Source organism: Rhynchophorus ferrugineus, unplaced genomic scaffold (genome assembly GCF_030347505.1).
Source record: "Rhynchophorus ferrugineus isolate W39M unplaced genomic scaffold, kcgeb_rfMv2 rfM5, whole genome shotgun sequence".
Lineage (NCBI taxonomy): Eukaryota > Metazoa > Arthropoda > Insecta > Coleoptera > Curculionidae > Rhynchophorus > Rhynchophorus ferrugineus.
Window position 1 is genome coordinate 16103878 of NW_027472584.1, and position 18823 is coordinate 16122700.

At 30.6% G+C, this 18823-nt stretch overlaps 1 protein-coding gene across 2 annotated transcripts in view; it reads left to right on the top strand.

The window, feature by feature from the left end:
- The window catches only part of Hmgcr (HMG Coenzyme A reductase), a 42307-nt gene that overhangs the window by 22779 nt on the left and 705 nt on the right, over positions 1-18823 (top strand). For both annotated transcript variants that reach the window (XM_076405603.1, XM_076405604.1), the window contains 10 exons: positions 9923-10010; positions 10073-10263; positions 11647-11753; positions 12684-12826; positions 12981-13073; positions 14498-14640; positions 14699-15030; positions 17834-18075; positions 18131-18415; positions 18492-18805. In XM_076405603.1, the coding sequence (XP_076261718.1) occupies positions 9923-10010; positions 10073-10263; positions 11647-11753; positions 12684-12826; positions 12981-13073; positions 14498-14640; positions 14699-15030; positions 17834-18075; positions 18131-18415; positions 18492-18805 (1938 nt within the window). The remainder of the gene's footprint in view (positions 1-9922; positions 10011-10072; positions 10264-11646; positions 11754-12683; positions 12827-12980; positions 13074-14497; positions 14641-14698; positions 15031-17833; positions 18076-18130; positions 18416-18491; positions 18806-18823) is intronic.

An 18823-nucleotide genomic window follows, 5' to 3' on the forward strand; every position in this document is an offset into this window, starting at 1 on the left:
TCCTCTATCTGCTTTATAATAGTGACATACCAAAAACTCGAGGAAATTATGATAACTAAATTGGCGGTGAAAAATGGTACAGCACTGTTAGCAGTGAGAAAAAAGCAAGAGGCATCCATAAAGAGACTATAGTTAGCGTTATACTAACAGAATTTATTAAACAATAGAGAAAAAAATAAAATGAGCTAAAATATGTTATTATTAATTTTACCAACAAGAAATTCAACAACCCACCAGTCTGCAAATTATATGGTGCTATAGTACCATATGTAAATAGTGGAATCCAGCAACACCACGCTACTGTTTCTAGATATGCAAAAAATAGATATTTGCCTAATATCAGAAACCCATTTAACAAAATAATCTTTTATAAAGTTTAGAGGATATACATTTTATCATACCATACATCCAGCTAACACCGCAAGAAGAGGAAGTGCAATAATAATAAAAAAGGACATTTTCCATCATCAAGAACCCGGGCTCAGTACAGCAGAAAATCAGGTAACAGCAATAACTATTAAATCAGGCAGATACAAGGCTATAATAGCCGCAATTTATTGTCCTCCAAGATACAATTAAAAAAAGGAAAATTATTCAAATGTCCTAAGCAACCTGGGAGAAAAATTTATAATTGGAGGTGATTTCAATGCAAAAAATACAAGATGGGGATCCAGAATGACAACAACTAAAGGTTATGAACTGCATAAAGCAGCTCCTGAACTAAGATGTAGTTACATGTCAACTGGAAAACCAACTTATTGGCCGACTGATCAAGAGAAAACCCCAGACCTGTTAGATTTCTTCATAGTAAGAAACATAACATACAACTATACAAAAGTCGAAGAAAATTTTGAGTTAAGTTCAGATTATACGCCAGTGATTCTGACGTTGATCGAAAATATAATAAGAAAGGAAAGAACGTTAACAAACGTTAACAAACAAAAGAATAGACTGGGAAGGATTTGCTGAAGAATTGAACAAATGAATTTAACTAAATGTACCCCTCAAGATAACTGAATAATTAAATTTTGAAGCAGAAAAATTCGTAGTAGATATTCAACAAGCTGCTTGGAATAATACTCCAGAAATTAAGACTACAACTAAAGAAATTAATTATCCATAAGAAATGAAGGAAATGGTAGCTGAAAAACGTAAATTATGAAAAAAGTGGCAACAAAGCAGAACACCTGAAAATAAAAATAGTTTAAACAATATAACCCAAAGACTGAAAAGAGAAATACTGGAAATTAAAAACAAAACCATAAATGACTATATGAGAAATTTAACAGATGATAAAGAAACTGATTACTCACTCTGGAAAGCCACAAAATATCTAAAGAGCTCATGTCTACACAGTCCACCTATAAGAGACCTATGTGGGCACGTGACAATCACCAAAAAGCAGAAACATTTGCTGAATATCTAGAAAAAACTTTCAAACCAAACGAAACTAATATTGAACATAATTTGCCGGACATGAATTAGTCACGTCGAAAGAGTTAACCAAAGTTATTAAAACTGACATTAACCCCAGGAAATCACCAGAAATCACGTTTTAATAACAGGAGAATTACTGCAAAAACTATCAAGAAAGGGAATTATAAAACTCACCAACTTGATCAATACAGCATTTAGATTAAAACATATCCCAGACATTTGGAAGATGACGGAAATTATAATGATCCCAAAACCAGGGAAGTCAGCAAACGAAATAAAATCCTGTAAACCTATATCACTGCTGTCAGTAATATCTAAGGTTTTGAAAAACCTCCTCTTTCCTGTTGAAAAGAATAGAAACCGATCATAGAGAGAAAAAACTAATATCAACACATCAGTTTGGGTTTATTAACAAGCACTCAACAATTGACTAGGTTAACAGATGTTATAGCCTACAAAAGTAAAAAAGTATGTTCAGCTATATTTTTAGATGTAGCACAAGCTTTCGATAAGGTTTGGTATAAAGGCCTTATTCATAAAGTACAGAAAATGCTACCAAAACAACACACCGAACTATTAAAATCATACATTACAACCAGAATGTTCAGAGTCAAACAGTATATTGACCCCTTGGAAGAAAATCCAAAATGCCAATTTACAATAAGATACTGATCTCCGGGATAGCAACGTAAAGAAAGTTCAAGTATTTCAAGTATTAAAAAAAGCAAGCAAAAGTATATAATACGCGATCTTTCATTTCAAATTGATGACGATCAGGTGAAGTATAATAAGTTATATCTGGAAACAACGGTATTATAAAAAACAATTATGTCTATTACGCACAATACGAATTGTCTTTTTTATTTTAAAACTTTCCTATAATTCTGAAGTAAACACTTCAACTAGTATTCTGTTTAGTGATGAATGTAATCGGTGTTTATACAACTACTCTTAAATTCATTACAAGTCAATTATTGTTAATATTCGTCTAGTCATTATACTAATCTTTTGTTTGGCCGGTTTTTTTTTCACTAAAAATCAATATTTGATCAACAAACGATTCCTTTTTATTATAATTCTAAAAATTGAAGGATATAATATTTAAGGACATCTTTGTAAAATTATTAAAATGTACTAGTGGCTAGACTGGTAGAACATCAGCAAGGGGGCAATTATCTCTTTCGAAATGGATGTTTCGATTGTTTATAGACAAGAGGGTAAAATCTGATACGAAACAATCATCTCAGGCACTGCAGTATTTAGCTAGATAAGGCCGAAGTCTTTCTGAGATTATCTTCACAAAGGTGACTCGCTAAACAATACGCTTTATGCATGTGTTATGAATAAGGCAAGTAATGTTACAAATCACTTATAATTCGGGACGCGGCGGAATTAATAACACAACTTAAAAAGAGACTTAACAAGATAACAAGAGAATTAATAACAAGATAAAGGACGAAACCATCGAATTTAATAGTTATAACAATATGTACCACTGATTAAAATATATGCAAACACCCATTATATAAAACAAAAGTATTAAAAAACTACCGTATATTTGTTTTAATATTATATCATTAGTGCTTTGTAATTAATGCAAATTTATAAATTACACTTATGATAGTGTGCGTTCTTTCCTAAATTGTTTATATAAATTATGGTAAGTATGAAGAGCTATGCGCAATTGCACCAATCGTAATATTGTAGCTCATGTTTTGTATATTAATTTATTATACATAACAATATATTCTATTAAATCTAATTTAATGCGCAATTAAAGACTTAATGTCATAAAATCAAAAATAATTAATTCCTTATATCATATCTGATGTATGTGTGTCTGCCTCATGTGTCAACTTCAAATTTATTGATCGTGCAAATATGCATGAATGTTTCGAATGTCCCATGATTAGCATCTGTATACACTGAGTAACTCAATAATATGAAATAGTAAATTATTATTTTATGAAGAGAAAGGTCAAAATCATCGAATTTAACAATTATTTATATTGATATTTTACATTTTCACCAATAGATATCGCTGATTAAAATATATGCAAACACCTACTATTAAAAACAAAAGTATTAAACAGTCTGTATTCACTGAGTAACTCAATAATATGAAATAGTAAATTATTATTTTATGAAGAGAAAGGTCAAAATAATCGAATTTAACAATTATTTATATTGATATTTTACATTTTCACCAATATATATCGCTGATTAGAATATATGCAAACACCTATTATATAAAGCAATAGTGTTAAAGAGTCTGTATTCACTGAGTAACTCAATTATATGAAATAGTAAATTATTATTTTATGTAGAGAAAGGTCAAAATCATCGAATTTAAAATTATTTATATTGATATTTTACATTTTCACCAATAGATATCGTTCATTAAAATATATGCAAGCACCTATTATATCCGACAAAAGTATTAAATAGCTACCGTGTATTCGTTTTAATATTATATCATCAGTGCTTTGTTATTAATGCAAATTTCTAAATTACACTTAGGATAACGTGCGTTCTTTCGTAATTTGTTTATATAAATTATGTTATGTATGAAGAGCTATGTGCAATTGCACGTATCGTAATATTATAGCTCATGTTTTGTATATTAGTTTATTATACATAACAATATATTCTATTAAATCTAAAATTCTATGTACAATCAAAGATTTAAAATGACAAAACGGAAAATCATGAATTCCTTATATCATATCTGATATATGTGTGTCTAGCCTCATCAAATTTATTGATCGTGCAAATATGTATAATTATTTTATATTTTGTATTTTAATTTTTAGGTAACGGTACTGATTAGGCTGAATAAAATAGTCAAGATGCTTGTGGAAAATTGTTTCTATTAGTATAACTATTATGAACAATACTTTAACACGGGTTTCCAGTACTGGATAAATTCTAAACCTATATTCCTTATTTTTAACATAAAATAACACAGAAGCAAATGTTAAATATAACATTTTTATTTATTGAAATTATATAATATATAATTAATTGTATAGCAAATATAAAACTAAAACTAAAACATACTAATTCATGACTTAAAAAGAAAACAAAGGAAACAATCCCATTTTAGTTAAAATTTGTTTCCAATGCAGTATCTTTCTCTATAAGTACAGCAACTTTCTTTATAAAACTTTAATCGCCAATATAACATAATAATATAGTGTCTATTTCGACGAAGTTATTTCGAGTTGTATCTATAATGTATGTTATTTGTGCTACTATTATGCATATTCCTATCGATCCAACGACTAAGAGATATGTACCAAACAGACTCTACGTGATAACAAAAAAGGTAGTCAAGTTCACCTTGACAATGTTTGAAAAGCATTTATTTTGCATAAATGAACTAAATTTGTTAGCGGTTTTTGAATGAGACTGAAAAAAAAAGAATGAAACTAAAAATACAATGGAGAAATGTTTGAATTTAAATTGGACGTTTACATATATTAAAGCGGATAAATCTAAACATACTTTTATGTAACCGAAAATGCAATTAATACATTTGGTATAGTTCCTGATTATTTCATTAAATGTTTATTGTTGTTAAAAATAAAAACTCTTGAATAGAAACATTACAGACATGGAATTATTGTTTGAACTTAATTTCTATTTAAAAGTCTTTAATAGTGGGTTTTGTTTTTTTTTAATTTCATATTTAAAGTGGTATTATTATATTAGTTTGGTGAAAATGTCGTTTTTTTCCTAATGAAGCCATACTATGACGTGTTTAAATGATAAAAGTGATGCTAAGTGTTTGGTGGGATGTTGTTGTCGGTAATTTTTTACTGCATTTTAGCTGCTCTGATTTCAACTGCTCAAACATTGTCAAACCATCAATTCGAAGTTCTACTAGAACTAATGTAATTAAAGTAGGCGGTTAAAAAATGAATGATTTTTTAATCGCCTGAATTGATGAATGGAAAAGACAGGATTAGACCACACAACCGCCGGATCTTGTCCCGTCCGACTACCATTTGTTCCGGTTTCTACAAGATCTCTTAAGGGTTCTTCAGTCTTCAGTTTTGTCGCCCAGAAATTTTACGTTTTCCAACATACTGCATGTTCTACAGTGACGAAACTATCAAAAAGAAAATCGATCGTTTTAAAACACAAAAAGCCGAAATTATTTTTTCTTAAACCCATTATATAATTTTATACTATCATTTACTATATTTTTTCTCAAATATTAAGGTTTGTCAAGAGAGTGTTTTCTTGTTTTATAAAATGATATGGTGTATGGATTTTCAAAATAGACATTTATACCTTCAATAATTTATTTATTTGATCTTTTCTTTGAGGCTCATTTTGAGACTGTGAACAAATTTTTCTCCAGGTGACTGATTTGGTGAATATTGTGAATAACGTAGGTTTGTATTAATAAAAAAACAGGTCATTCTAAAACCTTTTAAAATCGAAACCATCGATAAGCGAACAAATTGCTTGTACACGTGTGTTTTATCAATTATCAAATAGCACTCTAAATTATTAAAATGTTAATATCTATATTCAGTGTAATCTATTTTTATTGCAATTAATACATAATCAAAACCAATCAGAAGCTGACGTTTGTGACCTTTTCAACCAGTTCCGCTACTTACTGAAATGACTCTACATTTGCACTAAACCCAAAACGATATCATAAACGCTGAATATATGCAGGTGTTTTCATGTTATATTGCAATCAAGCGTTTGAGTTTGGATTTAATAGTTTATATTTGATTTTTCCATTTTATGGGAAGTAACAAAATAATTTCCGTGAAATAAAGTTCAAGGTATCAATTATTGAAGATTGTAAAAGTAACAGCATTTGTAAAAGGTTTTTTAATGTCAGACGGCATGTTTTTGACACATCTTGATTGAAGTTATAAGTGATTATAAGATTCAAAGATATTAAGTTATGCCGACTTTAGAAAGACTTACTTAGCCTTACGGCTGTTTATTTAAGATTAATCATTATCGATATTATATTCTATACTGTAAATAGGTGGTAAAGAGAAAAATATTTTAAAATAGTTTATTTTCCTATGCTACAAAAATAATGAAAGTGTCAGTCAGGGAACCAAACGGTCGGTCCAATGGCTCTACAATATTAATGATTAATACACTGCCTGGTTTAATCAACAGAGAAACACTGGATTATACAAAAATAATATACAAACTCGGTTCAAAATTTGTTGAGTTTCTCAAATTAGCATGTGAAATTATAATGAGCGCAAAAACACTAAACCGTAAAAATTATATTTTGGATATTTTATTATCTCTAATTAACATCATTCAAAACTGATTGATTCAAGTGTGCTAAACCGGTGTAAACCGCAACAGAATACATGTTTTATCAGTAGTGCTGTCTAATGAATTTTACAAATTTTACTGATTTTACAAATCTTGTTCGCTAGGCTTTACACTTATAATTTATTTTAATATGGTTTTCGCTTAAGATAGTCTTTAAAAATTCTGTACAGTTTAGCACCATACATCCATAAAAGTTTTAATGTTTTCATTAATTATTATGACAGATAACTGCATTTTCTGATCCAACATTTTTCTTTAATTAAGGTTCATTATATTTTAACTTGGCATGAGTATTTATAACAAAATAACTTTTTTCGCATCAAACATCATTAAATTATTTTAATAGTAGATATTTGTGCTATTAATAATTTGCGCTTTTAGATACTCATACTCATTTCACATTAAATTAATCATGTTTCTCTCAAAATAGATTAAAATACCTAATTTAAAAAAGGATATGTTACTAAAACTTATTTTCACAGTATTTTCAATATAAGACCAGAAATGTATTTGATACATAACATCAATTAAAATAATAATTGTTTGTAATAAAATATATTAAAATATTTGCAAACTATCTCAAGAACTAAAGATAATTTTCATTAACTTTCAATAATTTACAAAGTATTATTACTACGCCACTGAACATTAACTACAACAAAGTATCTTAAGTGAGATTATTTTCAAAACTGTAACAAGTTCAGAGCATCAAATGTAATTAAATATATTCTGTATTTACTTTTATACTATAAACATAAGTATGGAATAATAAATGAATGTATATTTATTATATGTATATATATTGTATATTAAAACCGAGAATATATGAATAAAACAATTTTGAAATTGATATTTTATGTTATCATATATATTAAAACAATAATGAATACAATTAGGTGATTTATTTTTTACAGTTTAGAAATGTATATTAAACGAATGACTTTATCACCATTAAATTAACTATTGATTTTCTAAAACTTAGGTCCATAAAGTAAATAATCAAAATGATATATGATACAAGGTTCGAAGAATAAAATGTCATACAGACACATGCCTTAATGCTTTGAAATGTTTCCAAATGTACTGTTAATAATTCAGAATTTCTTCTGTTTGTCCTATGTGTTCCATCTATCCAAATTATGTAGTTAGTTTCATTTTACCTCCTCCGTATTTTCATTACTTCATTCTTGCATTCTTATAATCATTATCTATTATCCGTATATGTCACCTAAAATATGTATTACAAAAACAATATATACATCAAGCTGCTTAAAAGAATAATTTCTTTACCTAAATTTATAAATAAATTTGTATTATTCTTGGCTTATTTATTTCAATCTTCAATCTTGTCCTTGCAAATAGCTTATCTTTATGGTTATGGTTTTCTATGGTTTCTATTTATCTATTGTTTTCTACTTTGTCTTATGTCCCACGTGGGAACCAACAACTCATCTACAAATGAGGAATTAGAATTCTATGAAACTATTTTATAACTGTGAATATTCTATGGAACATTCATTTTAACTCTTGATCTACAAATTAACTTATTTATTGCCTGTAATATTCAGTTAGTGCTTTGTTAAGAAATGCATTTACTAATGAAACCTAAAATTAATCAGAAGTCAATACCAGTAAAATGTATATAAAAATCTTAACGACCTTTAGAATTACTCCAGAACCATATCAATTAATAACAGTCCTTAAGCAAGGACAATTTTTCTTTTTCTGTTTTTCTTCATCAGACATCAAATTAAATCAAAAGCTCATTTCGAAAATCTAAATAACTTGTAAGGAAAGAAAACTGACGATTCGTGTTATTTCTAAGTTTTTCTTTCACAGTTCTATATACCTTCCGATAAAGCGGACATATTAATTTGATTTCTCTCCACAACATGTAAAATATAACTTTACGTGACCATACTATTCTTAATAGTTTTTTTTTACTACTTAATAATTCCAACAATACGGGAATAATCGAAAGTAACACAAAATCTTAAATAACACTGTTTAAAATTAATCAACTTTGTTTAATAATGTTTTAACCATTCACTTTCCATTTTAACATCGTCTCAAATGTAAAATTTGAATGTAAAAAAAGGATTAATCTTACGTTGCCATATTTTGATTTTAAAAATTACCTCAGAGCCTCCTAGGATGTTATTGTCGGCGAGCTAAACTCTTAGCCCTCACGGTTACGCAATGTTTGTTTATACATTTTGTGCCACCGATCTAACAGATATTCCTGGTTGCTTTTGATTGATTTAGGCGTTTTTCGTTCTTGGAATATATTTATTTGAAGCTTTAACACTGCCAAATTTCAAACCTTCGGTGATTCTGTTTTCTTTTTTCATTTTCATTCGGCATTTTCGATAAGCCTCTTAATATATAGATTATTCTTTTTCAAAAACAAACAGAAATGTTTCTTTAACACATGTTAAAATGAAGCCACAAATCTGCACAATGATACATGCTGCAATAATATAGAAGATATTTTTTTCAGATATAACTAGTATTCATTTATGTCGATTTATGTTATGTACTCAGTATAAATTAGAAAAAAAAGCTATTAGTGATAGAACCAGATGCTGTTTGTTCACATTCAAAAATATATTGTCCATAATAATTAAAGGAATATTAGTTATTCTATGTTATTTGTAAAATACCTCTCTTTAACCTCGTTCCTTTCTTCTCGTGTTACTTTTAACATCTAATAAATATTGATTATAGCGATTCATTGTCAAATATATTATAACATGTTTTATGATATGCGTAGTTGGGTAAAATGTATTATGAAATATATTGAAGAAATCTTTCTTAATACCATACCAGACCATTAATGACATAAATATTTATAATTTCAATGTCAATTTTTTTTAATTATCAATTATTTAAATAAGTGGCAATTTAAAAGAAAACTTAAAACTATGCTATTGTATTGCGACATTTTTGACAAAATAAAGTTTGAACATACACGCGACATAAATAAATTTTTTCCAAATAACTTGATAATAATGAATAGTAATTTTTTTTGAATAGTTATCTGTAACATCAAAATATTTACTTTTTGAAAAATTGGAAGGCGTGCTTAAGTGTCTTTATTGTTTTTCTCTGTTTTGTTATAAGATGTTATAAATGTATATATATCTTTTTCTGTCAGCTGTTGCCACTGTATTCACTATATTCTCAAGTATTGTTTTCACCTCAACTGTGCTGAATATTTTTGCAATCAGAACCAGTGATCTAAGGTAAGATATTTTAATAAAACGCTATAAATATTGGTATTTAATCGTTTTATTATTCTTTTTAGAGACGCGCTGTTTTTCTTTCTGTTACTAATTGATTTATCAAGAGCAGCTGTACTAGCTATGTTTGCATTTGACTCGAAAGGCCCTAATGAAGTTAAATCTAACATAGCAAATGGACTATCACTGTTAGGACCTGGTATTACTTTGGATACTATTGTTGAAATATTACTAATTAGTGTTGGCACGCTATCAGGTAAAATATTTATATATACAACTATAGCCATCTCCAGTTCGATATTAACAGCTTGTTATTGTGCAAATATTTATGGATAATAAAAGTATTGAGGAAAGAGTATAGCAAATTCAGTATTCATTATAAGTTACCGCTGATAAGTAAGTTATTTGTTACTTCAAAATTTATTTAGCATCCTTCAAAATAATCAGCAATGCTATAATAAGAAAGCGCATCATATTGAGGAAAAAGATTCTTGTGGCCAATAGCTTCACTCGAATATTCCATTACACTTAAATGATATTTCTTGTTTTTTACCTTACAATTTGGCTCGACCACAGGAATTTATAAGGAACAACAAAGCTGTCAACATCAACTGCTCTGGTGTGTTGTCTACCCGTCTATTCTAATTTGTCTTTTAAAATCGATTGTGTTAACACAAATGATTTTTAGTGATATCAATATCACTAAAAAAAATTTAATTATCACTTGATTATTTTTGGGCTTGTACTTTGAAGTACTTGATTTATCTGACTTGTTTTTCTTAGGTAGATATTGAAACATGAGCAATACGTCCACCACACAATATATGTGTTCTTTTTGTTTCACCAAATCACACTTTTATCATTTCAAAAGTTTCGGAAACCGAATAACCATTTTTAGAACAAAATATATTGCAATTTTTTTGCTTTTTTGTCACCAAATCAGTTTTGGTTTTATTATTACTGGCAAGAATCCGACGCAGTCGACTTTCGATGGTTAAGTTTGATTATATGATCAGCAAATAACAATAAGTAACAAAGATCATAGGACGAATCTAAAGCAGTTTAAAATCCGATTTCAGAAGAAATATGTAGCTGCGACGCCTATTTTTTAACGGTTGTTTATATTAGTAAAAAAATTGTCCCTTTTGAACAAATAACGATCTAGATAACATTCATCAGTTGTGAATAAAGTCTGTGTTATCATTGGGTGTGGATTTTCGAACAGCGGAGTTAATGATGCATACTCCTCCAAAAATAAAGTATCACCATAATTATCATTGTACACAATGACAATGATAATAGACGACACATTTAATGGCACTCATTGTAACCACACTTAGAGATATGTATCGCAACTCGACCTATAATTTAAACAAGATTATAATAGTTGGCACACAGCTCATTTCCTCAAAGTTCGAGCGCATTAAAAAAAATACTGTATTTTCAGCTATAAACACGAATATAGAATAATGCACGTCAATCTTAATGAAACTTTACTTTGTATTACATAGTTGGAATTGACGAATTGACTCCTTACCTTATCTTTAATAGATTATCCACTTTATTATGTTGATGCCACCTTTTATTTAAGAAGCGCGATTTACAAATACTTAAGTATAGTAATTTACGTTTATTTTAGGTATTCCTAGGTTGGAAATACTTTCATGGTTAGCTTGTCTATCCGTTTTAGTTAACTATATCATATTTATGACGTTTTACCCAGCGTGTCTTTCGTTAGTATTAGAGGTAAGTGTTGAAAAAATATAAATGTATTAAGAAAAGAAAATATAGAACTTTAATGATTTTATTTAAATGATTTAATTCGCTTTTAATACTCCATTTATTATCTGTTCTTTTTATCGGTTGTGACTGTTACAATAGTTTGAAAGTTAGTTCCGCTTGATTCAATATTTAACTTTTAAACACTTGGAAATTTTACAATGACATAATTCTGTCGGTTGGTGTATCATATAGTGTTTGAAAAGTTGAAATGATAGCTGCGAGTGTTCAATCAGGATTACTCCAGGATAGCTATCGATATCACCGAAGAATGTTCATAGTCATACAGTTTTGTTACGCATATGATGGGATCAGCAAGGTGGGGTGTATTACGAGCTACTAAAACTGAATGAAAGAGGTACTGCAGATGTCTGCCGACGTTAATTGAATAAATTAATTAACAGATCGGTTCAACATAGCTTGGCAAAACTAAATCGTATGAAGTATACAAGTTTTGTTTACCGTACTTGTAATAAAAGATGTCTTGCTTGAATTGTTTGTGTGAGGAATTTGGAGTTGAACAATTTGCAACGTTACAAAGTTTGACAATATTTAATTTCGCTATAGGCAATAAGTGTTTATATGTTGGCATCACTCGGTTTGCTTAATTTGTTCTTCGCCACTTTTGGGTGCAGAAAACTCTGCTTACGGCATTATAATCTGTTATACATGGGCGTTGTCATCTGATTATCCTTTATGCAAAATATTTTTATTCAGTAGAGTTTTGCTATTGATTGCACTTGCTAACAGCCATGTTATCAAGAAGATGGCAAAAGTTCATCCCAACAAAATTATATATAATCTAGAATATCATATCGGAATATCGCTATTTTATTTCATACTATCAAATCGCAATAACTTAATGTAATAAATTAAATATATATTCTTCAATTTCAGTTATCGTTCCTAACAAACTTCTATAAGACAAAAGTATCTTTATTGTCGATGGCTTTCAAGGAGGAAGATCAGAAACCGAATCCAGTGATACAACGTGTCAAACTAATAATGGCAGCGGGCTTGGTACTAGTTCATGCAAAGAGGTACAAAAATTTAAATGTAAATCAAACTTAAAATAACTCTATACATAAATATGTAAATGAATAAGGTTGCCTTGCAAGTACTATTCTATTGATTTTTAGCAGCGGTTATATATTTGGTTGTATTTTTTTTTCTTGACATATGAACATTTTTCAGTCGTTGGATGTTCAACGGTAACGAAGAACAAGACATCAGCTTGTCACGTTTTAACAGGACAGACGATAGCGTACCCAGCGAATTTGTGACTAGGTAAGCGATTAAATAATATATATTCCTTTATTAATTTACAGCTAGTTATATGGATTTATAAAATGTTTATTATATAAGCGATCAAATAATATTTCACAATATTTTAACACACTGTGATCAAATATTAGTCAGCTCGTTCGTATATCCTCTGAATCATTAGAAGCTATTTAAATATAAAAAATAAACATAGTCTTTGCATCAGCATTGCAATTTTTTCTCTTTTATGGCTTATAATATTTAATTTTGAACGACCAATATTATTCAGGTTTAACCATGCTTAATGTAACTGTATACAAACATGTTAAATTAATAGAGTAGTCTACTAGATTAGTCTAGTAGAGAAGTTCTTTAGGACGAAGCTAATTTTGGACTTGATAACATTTTTATAGATCGATTCAAAAGTATTAGCCCTGTTAATTCATGGAAATTTTCTTTTCGAACTCCTTCGATGACGTCGATATCACGAGATGAGAGAGACTCAATGAGAAGTAGAGAAAAGGCCTGAAGATGGCGATGAGATTCTGTCGAAACGTCGTCAAAATATTTAGATTTTATTAAAGGCGAAAGTCCCAGAAGCATTTCTCTTATTCATATATTAAATTTTGCTGGAATCTGATGTGGATGATGATATATATGATATGATATATAAATTTAATATATTTGGACTTGAAAAATGCTAACAAATTTAAACATTACGATGCCATCAGTTCTATCCTAAATATTCATCTCTAATTAACCAAATATTATGTTGGATTTGCCAACACGATTTATTAATTTCAATTATGTAACAATAACTTTAAACCGTAAAGAAACAAGAAAAGGACAAATGAAGAACATTTTTATTTTATACAACAAATTGTTACAAAATACGTTAAGATTGCCTCGTGTAAGTCTTCCGGTTTTGTCAAATATTCTATTTTCAAGTCGGGTAAAATAAGTGCCGAACTTTCGAGAACAACTATTATTACAGCAACATTTTTAAATTTTTGTCCAGAGCCGGCTTAGTTTTATTTCCATATTAAAATTTATTTCGAAGATATTTTGTTTTTTCTTCTAATTCTATTATTCGTAGACTAATTTTTGGTTTTGTACGATATATTTTTAAGAACAGAACCAAAAAGTATTGTTTGATATTCATATGCGACATGATAGTGTGACATTTGCCTTGTCATTGGGTCTTTGTTGATTTGTTAATCTTACTCATTGCCATTTGTGTTCGCATTGGATAGAGATGTCCTGTCCGTCTTAAGAACCGATGCCATCTTTAATACAATCCAGAATTTGTCGAAAGCTCATGCCGTTATTAACGATTACATAAAGCTTCATATTGTTTTTCAGCATCTTTCTAATATACCGTAAATAACTATAGATAATTTTCTTAGAATATTTAAAAAATGATTGTTATGTCTATCGATCAATTGCAGGTGGTTGAACAACGGTGGTGACATATTACTAATTTCAATAATAGCAATAGTGATTAAGTTTATGTTCGTTGAAGACCACGAAATTAACTCAAGTGAGAAACAAAACATCGAAAAAATGCCGGAATCAAATTTTACAATTGATGGTAAATTCCAGATTTCCATTGCAGGAAACCTATTTTTATCGCATTTTATATATTTTAGGGCCAGTATATGAGGATAAAGAAGTACAAACATCGCCAAGTATAAAATATGAAGATGTAGAGGGCGCCGATGATGATATTCCGAGATTATGTAGAACATTGGAGGAATGCTTAAAGATTTACAGGAATGTCGATCTGGGCGCCACGGCGCTCAGTGACGATGAATTAATGATGCTGATTAGAAACAGACATATCGCACCCCATCAAATAGAAAAAGCTGTAGACGACCCAGAGAGAGGAGTTGGTATTCGAAGAAAAATGGTTGAAAAAGAATTTTTGGTTCATCCAGGCATATTAGCTGATTTACCCTATAAAAATTATGATTATTCCAAGGTATATTGATTTTAAATATTTAATAGTATATTTTTTATGTTATTTTTGTTGTTTATCTGTCTTTTAGTCTTCTTATAGTTAGTAGAATATTTATATTTTTATAAAAAATATTTTCATGTTTATTTATAACAGAGTTGCTTCGAAAAATATGTGAGTGAATTATGTTAATGAGAAAAAACCTAGCTAGATTAATTAGCTAATTCTTTCTTTGTTTGCCACCTCTTCGTTTTTTTTTGCCTGAGACCAGTAAGGGGAATCCTGACGGATAACTGGTCGAGGAGACCCGCAGGAATAAACCAGTTGGACTAGTTATGTGGAGACTGCCTCTGGGCTAGCCGATATACCCCACCCTATCAGCTGATCCAGCGACCCTAATCAAAAGTATCCTGCTTCAAGAGCTGATGAGAAAAGGTCGAGATAACTTGGAGTTAGAATACGAAAGGGTAGCGTCGGCTATGATAGAATAAGGCCGCGAAGAGCCGAATGAGTTATTGGCCTAAAATATCGGCAATACATCTATTGTCCGAGAGGGAGAAAAAGTGAAAAGTGAAAAAGAGAAAAGAGTGGAGAAAAAGTTCGAGTAGAGCTCGGATATAAAATCGTGAACTTGGGAGACGTCTGTTTCTCTAGGAATTTGATTGTTCTTGACGAAGCAGGGGGCACTGATTATTCTCTTGAGAATTTTGTTTTGAAAGACTTGAAGACGTTCCGCCTGGCTAGGTGAGACGTATTTTAGATAGACACTGGTGCCGTATAGAACGATTGATCGAACCAGCATTTTGTACAGGAGAGATTTTATTGAGACAGGCGCCACCTGTTCGATAGCTCTCTTAGTGGGTTGCCGTTGAAGCCCTTTTGATTGAGCAACAAGCTCATTCACTCTGTGCCTCGGTTGCTCACAACTAACGATTTCAGCTAGTCTTTCCTGTGAATAATTAAATATTTCAATTTACACTAATTAATTTATTTACTCTAATTACCAGTTAAGTGAACCAGTGATTTCTCGACCCTGATCTCAAAAATTATTGCGAATTGTGAGTTTTAACTAACTTGAAACATACTTGGTAGATTACCAATCACCTTCTCCTCTAGCCAATGGTCAATTATAAGGGCTTTTCCATATTCAAGATATGCCAGAGGTTAGGTAGCGGTCAAAAACGGGATCAAATACTCATCGACATCTTTAACATATTAAGCCCAGAAGCAAACAAAGATTACTGGCTATGTAAACCAACTCGGAGATTCAAAAGACCAACTATTATAGTACAGTCTATTAAAAATAATCGAAATGAAAAGGTGAATTATTCACTGTACATTTAGATATTACAATAGATATAAATCCTGTTTATCATCCTATGTAGCTGTAAATCTGATTTATCCAATGGAAGTTGCCACAGAATTTCGGGAGCAGGAATTTCACCTGGGTTATTAAAAGAGCTGCCATGAAAAGCAATAATCATATTGACAAATATATTCAATGCCTGTTTGATTCTGAATCATGCTCCCGAATGTCTTAAGGTTGCTCGAATAACTATGCTTAAAAAATCTGACAAACCGGCAGAACAACTTGGATTTAACTAAAATTATTGGAGAAACTGCTGTTAAAACGTATTAAACCATTTATAGAAATACCAGATTTCCAGCTTGGATTTCGAAATCACCAGTCTACATTCGACAAAGTGCACAGATTAACAGCGGTTGTTGAAATGGCATTCGAGGAAAGGAAATACTGCCCTGCAATATTCCTGGACGTCTCAGAAGCTTTTGACCGGGTATGGCATTTGAGATTAATCTACAAAATGAGCAAATTGCGTCGCCGGAATTACTGTCGACTGTTGGAATCATATATCTTTAAAGAAAATTTAGAGCCTTCCATGAAGAGGCATTCTCAACACTTAAACCTATTTCGGCTGGAGTTCCACAGGGTAGTGTCATGGGATCACTCCTATATCTGCTCTATACTGCTAATACCCCAACAACAAAAGAAACAGTACTTGGAACATTTCCTGGCGTCACAGCTATCATGGCAAAAGATGTAGCTCTGTCTAAGGCTGTAGAAAAAGTACAAGTAGTGCTCAACAAGATTTACAAATGGACTTGAGACTGGTAAATACATTCATGTTAATTTTGCTTTGCGGCAAAATGACAAAGACTAATTACATCACTTAACGGATGCCCGATTTCTCAAGTATAATCAGCTAAATACCTCGAAATATATATCGATGGTAGATTAAACTGGAAACATTATGTTAGACAAAATGCAGAGCAGAGTAGACTCAGAGTCAAGCAACTGTACTGGTTAGTCGGAAAATACTCTCAAGTTAACCTAAAATCAAAAATATTGGTTTATCAGTCATTCATAAAGCCCATTTGAACCTATGGGGTTCCATTAAAACATCAAAGCAACTAGTAATCCAATGCACCCAAAACAAAGTTCTACGATTAATTACCAAAGCTTATCACTACATAACCAAAGCAGAGCTGCACGATGACCTCGGAATCAAATGGATACACGAAGCGATCCAAGATTTCGCCTTAAAACATTATATAAGTTTGCTAAATCACAGCAACGCCCAAGCAATACAGCTACTGGACAACACGCGGGAAATCAGAAGATTGAAGCGAAACAAACCACACGAACTTGTTTAGTATATAAGTGTTTTGGCTTAAGTAGATTAGTTTTATTTTAATTTGAGAAATACCGTTGTATTAATCACGTACTCGCCTAGCTTGTGTAAGTGTAATTAATTTTTAAAAAATATATTTATAGTTTTCGTATAAAATTTAGAAACAATGTTTTTAGGTAATGGGAGCTTGTTGTGAAAATGTGATTGGATACATGCCAGTTCCTGTTGGATATGCAGGGCCTCTATTCTTAGATGGTAAAGAGCTTTACATCCCAATGGCTACCACTGAAGGTTGTTTAGTAGCAAGTACAAATAGGGGATGTAGAGCTCTGAGATTAAATGGCGTTACGAGCAGTGTTGTTGGTGATGGAATGACAAGAGGGCCAGTTGTACGTTTTCCTTCTATAACACGAGCGAGGTAATTTAACGAAGACTTTTTAAATAAACGGGACTAAATATTGATTATTTTTTAGCGATGCGATGGGATGGGTACAGGATAAAGACAACTACCAAAAAATTAAAGAACAATTTGATTCAAGTAGTAGATTTGCCCGACTCCAAAGAATATCTGTAAAAATTGCTGGTCGTTATTTGTTTATGAGGTTTGTTGCTACCACAGGTGATGCTATGGGAATGAATATGCTATCAAAAGGAACAGAATATTCTTTGAAATATGTACAACAGGTTTTTAAGGATATGGAAATATTGAGTTTGAGTGGAAACTTTTGTACTGATAAAAAACCTGCTGCAGTAAATTGGTAAGGATTACCTTAATTCTAGTGTAGTCATAATAACTTAAATAAAACATAGTTTTGAAAACGTATTTCTTTGTAGGATTGAAGGTCGTGGTAAATCGGTGGTATGTGAAGCAATAGTACCTGCGAAAATAATAGGGGAAGTTCTAAAAACTAATGTTAACGCATTAATTGATGTCAACAATTCAAAAAATCTAATCGGTTCAGCTGTCGCTGGAAGCATAGGGGGTTTTAATGCTCATGCCGCTAATATAGTGACTGCAATCTTTATAGCTACAGGACAAGATCCCGCACAGAACGTTGGTAGCAGCAATTGCATGACCTTGATGGAGCCATGGGGTCTGAATGGAGAAGATCTTTACATGTCATGCACCATGCCATGTATTGAATTGGGTAATACATTTTAAAATA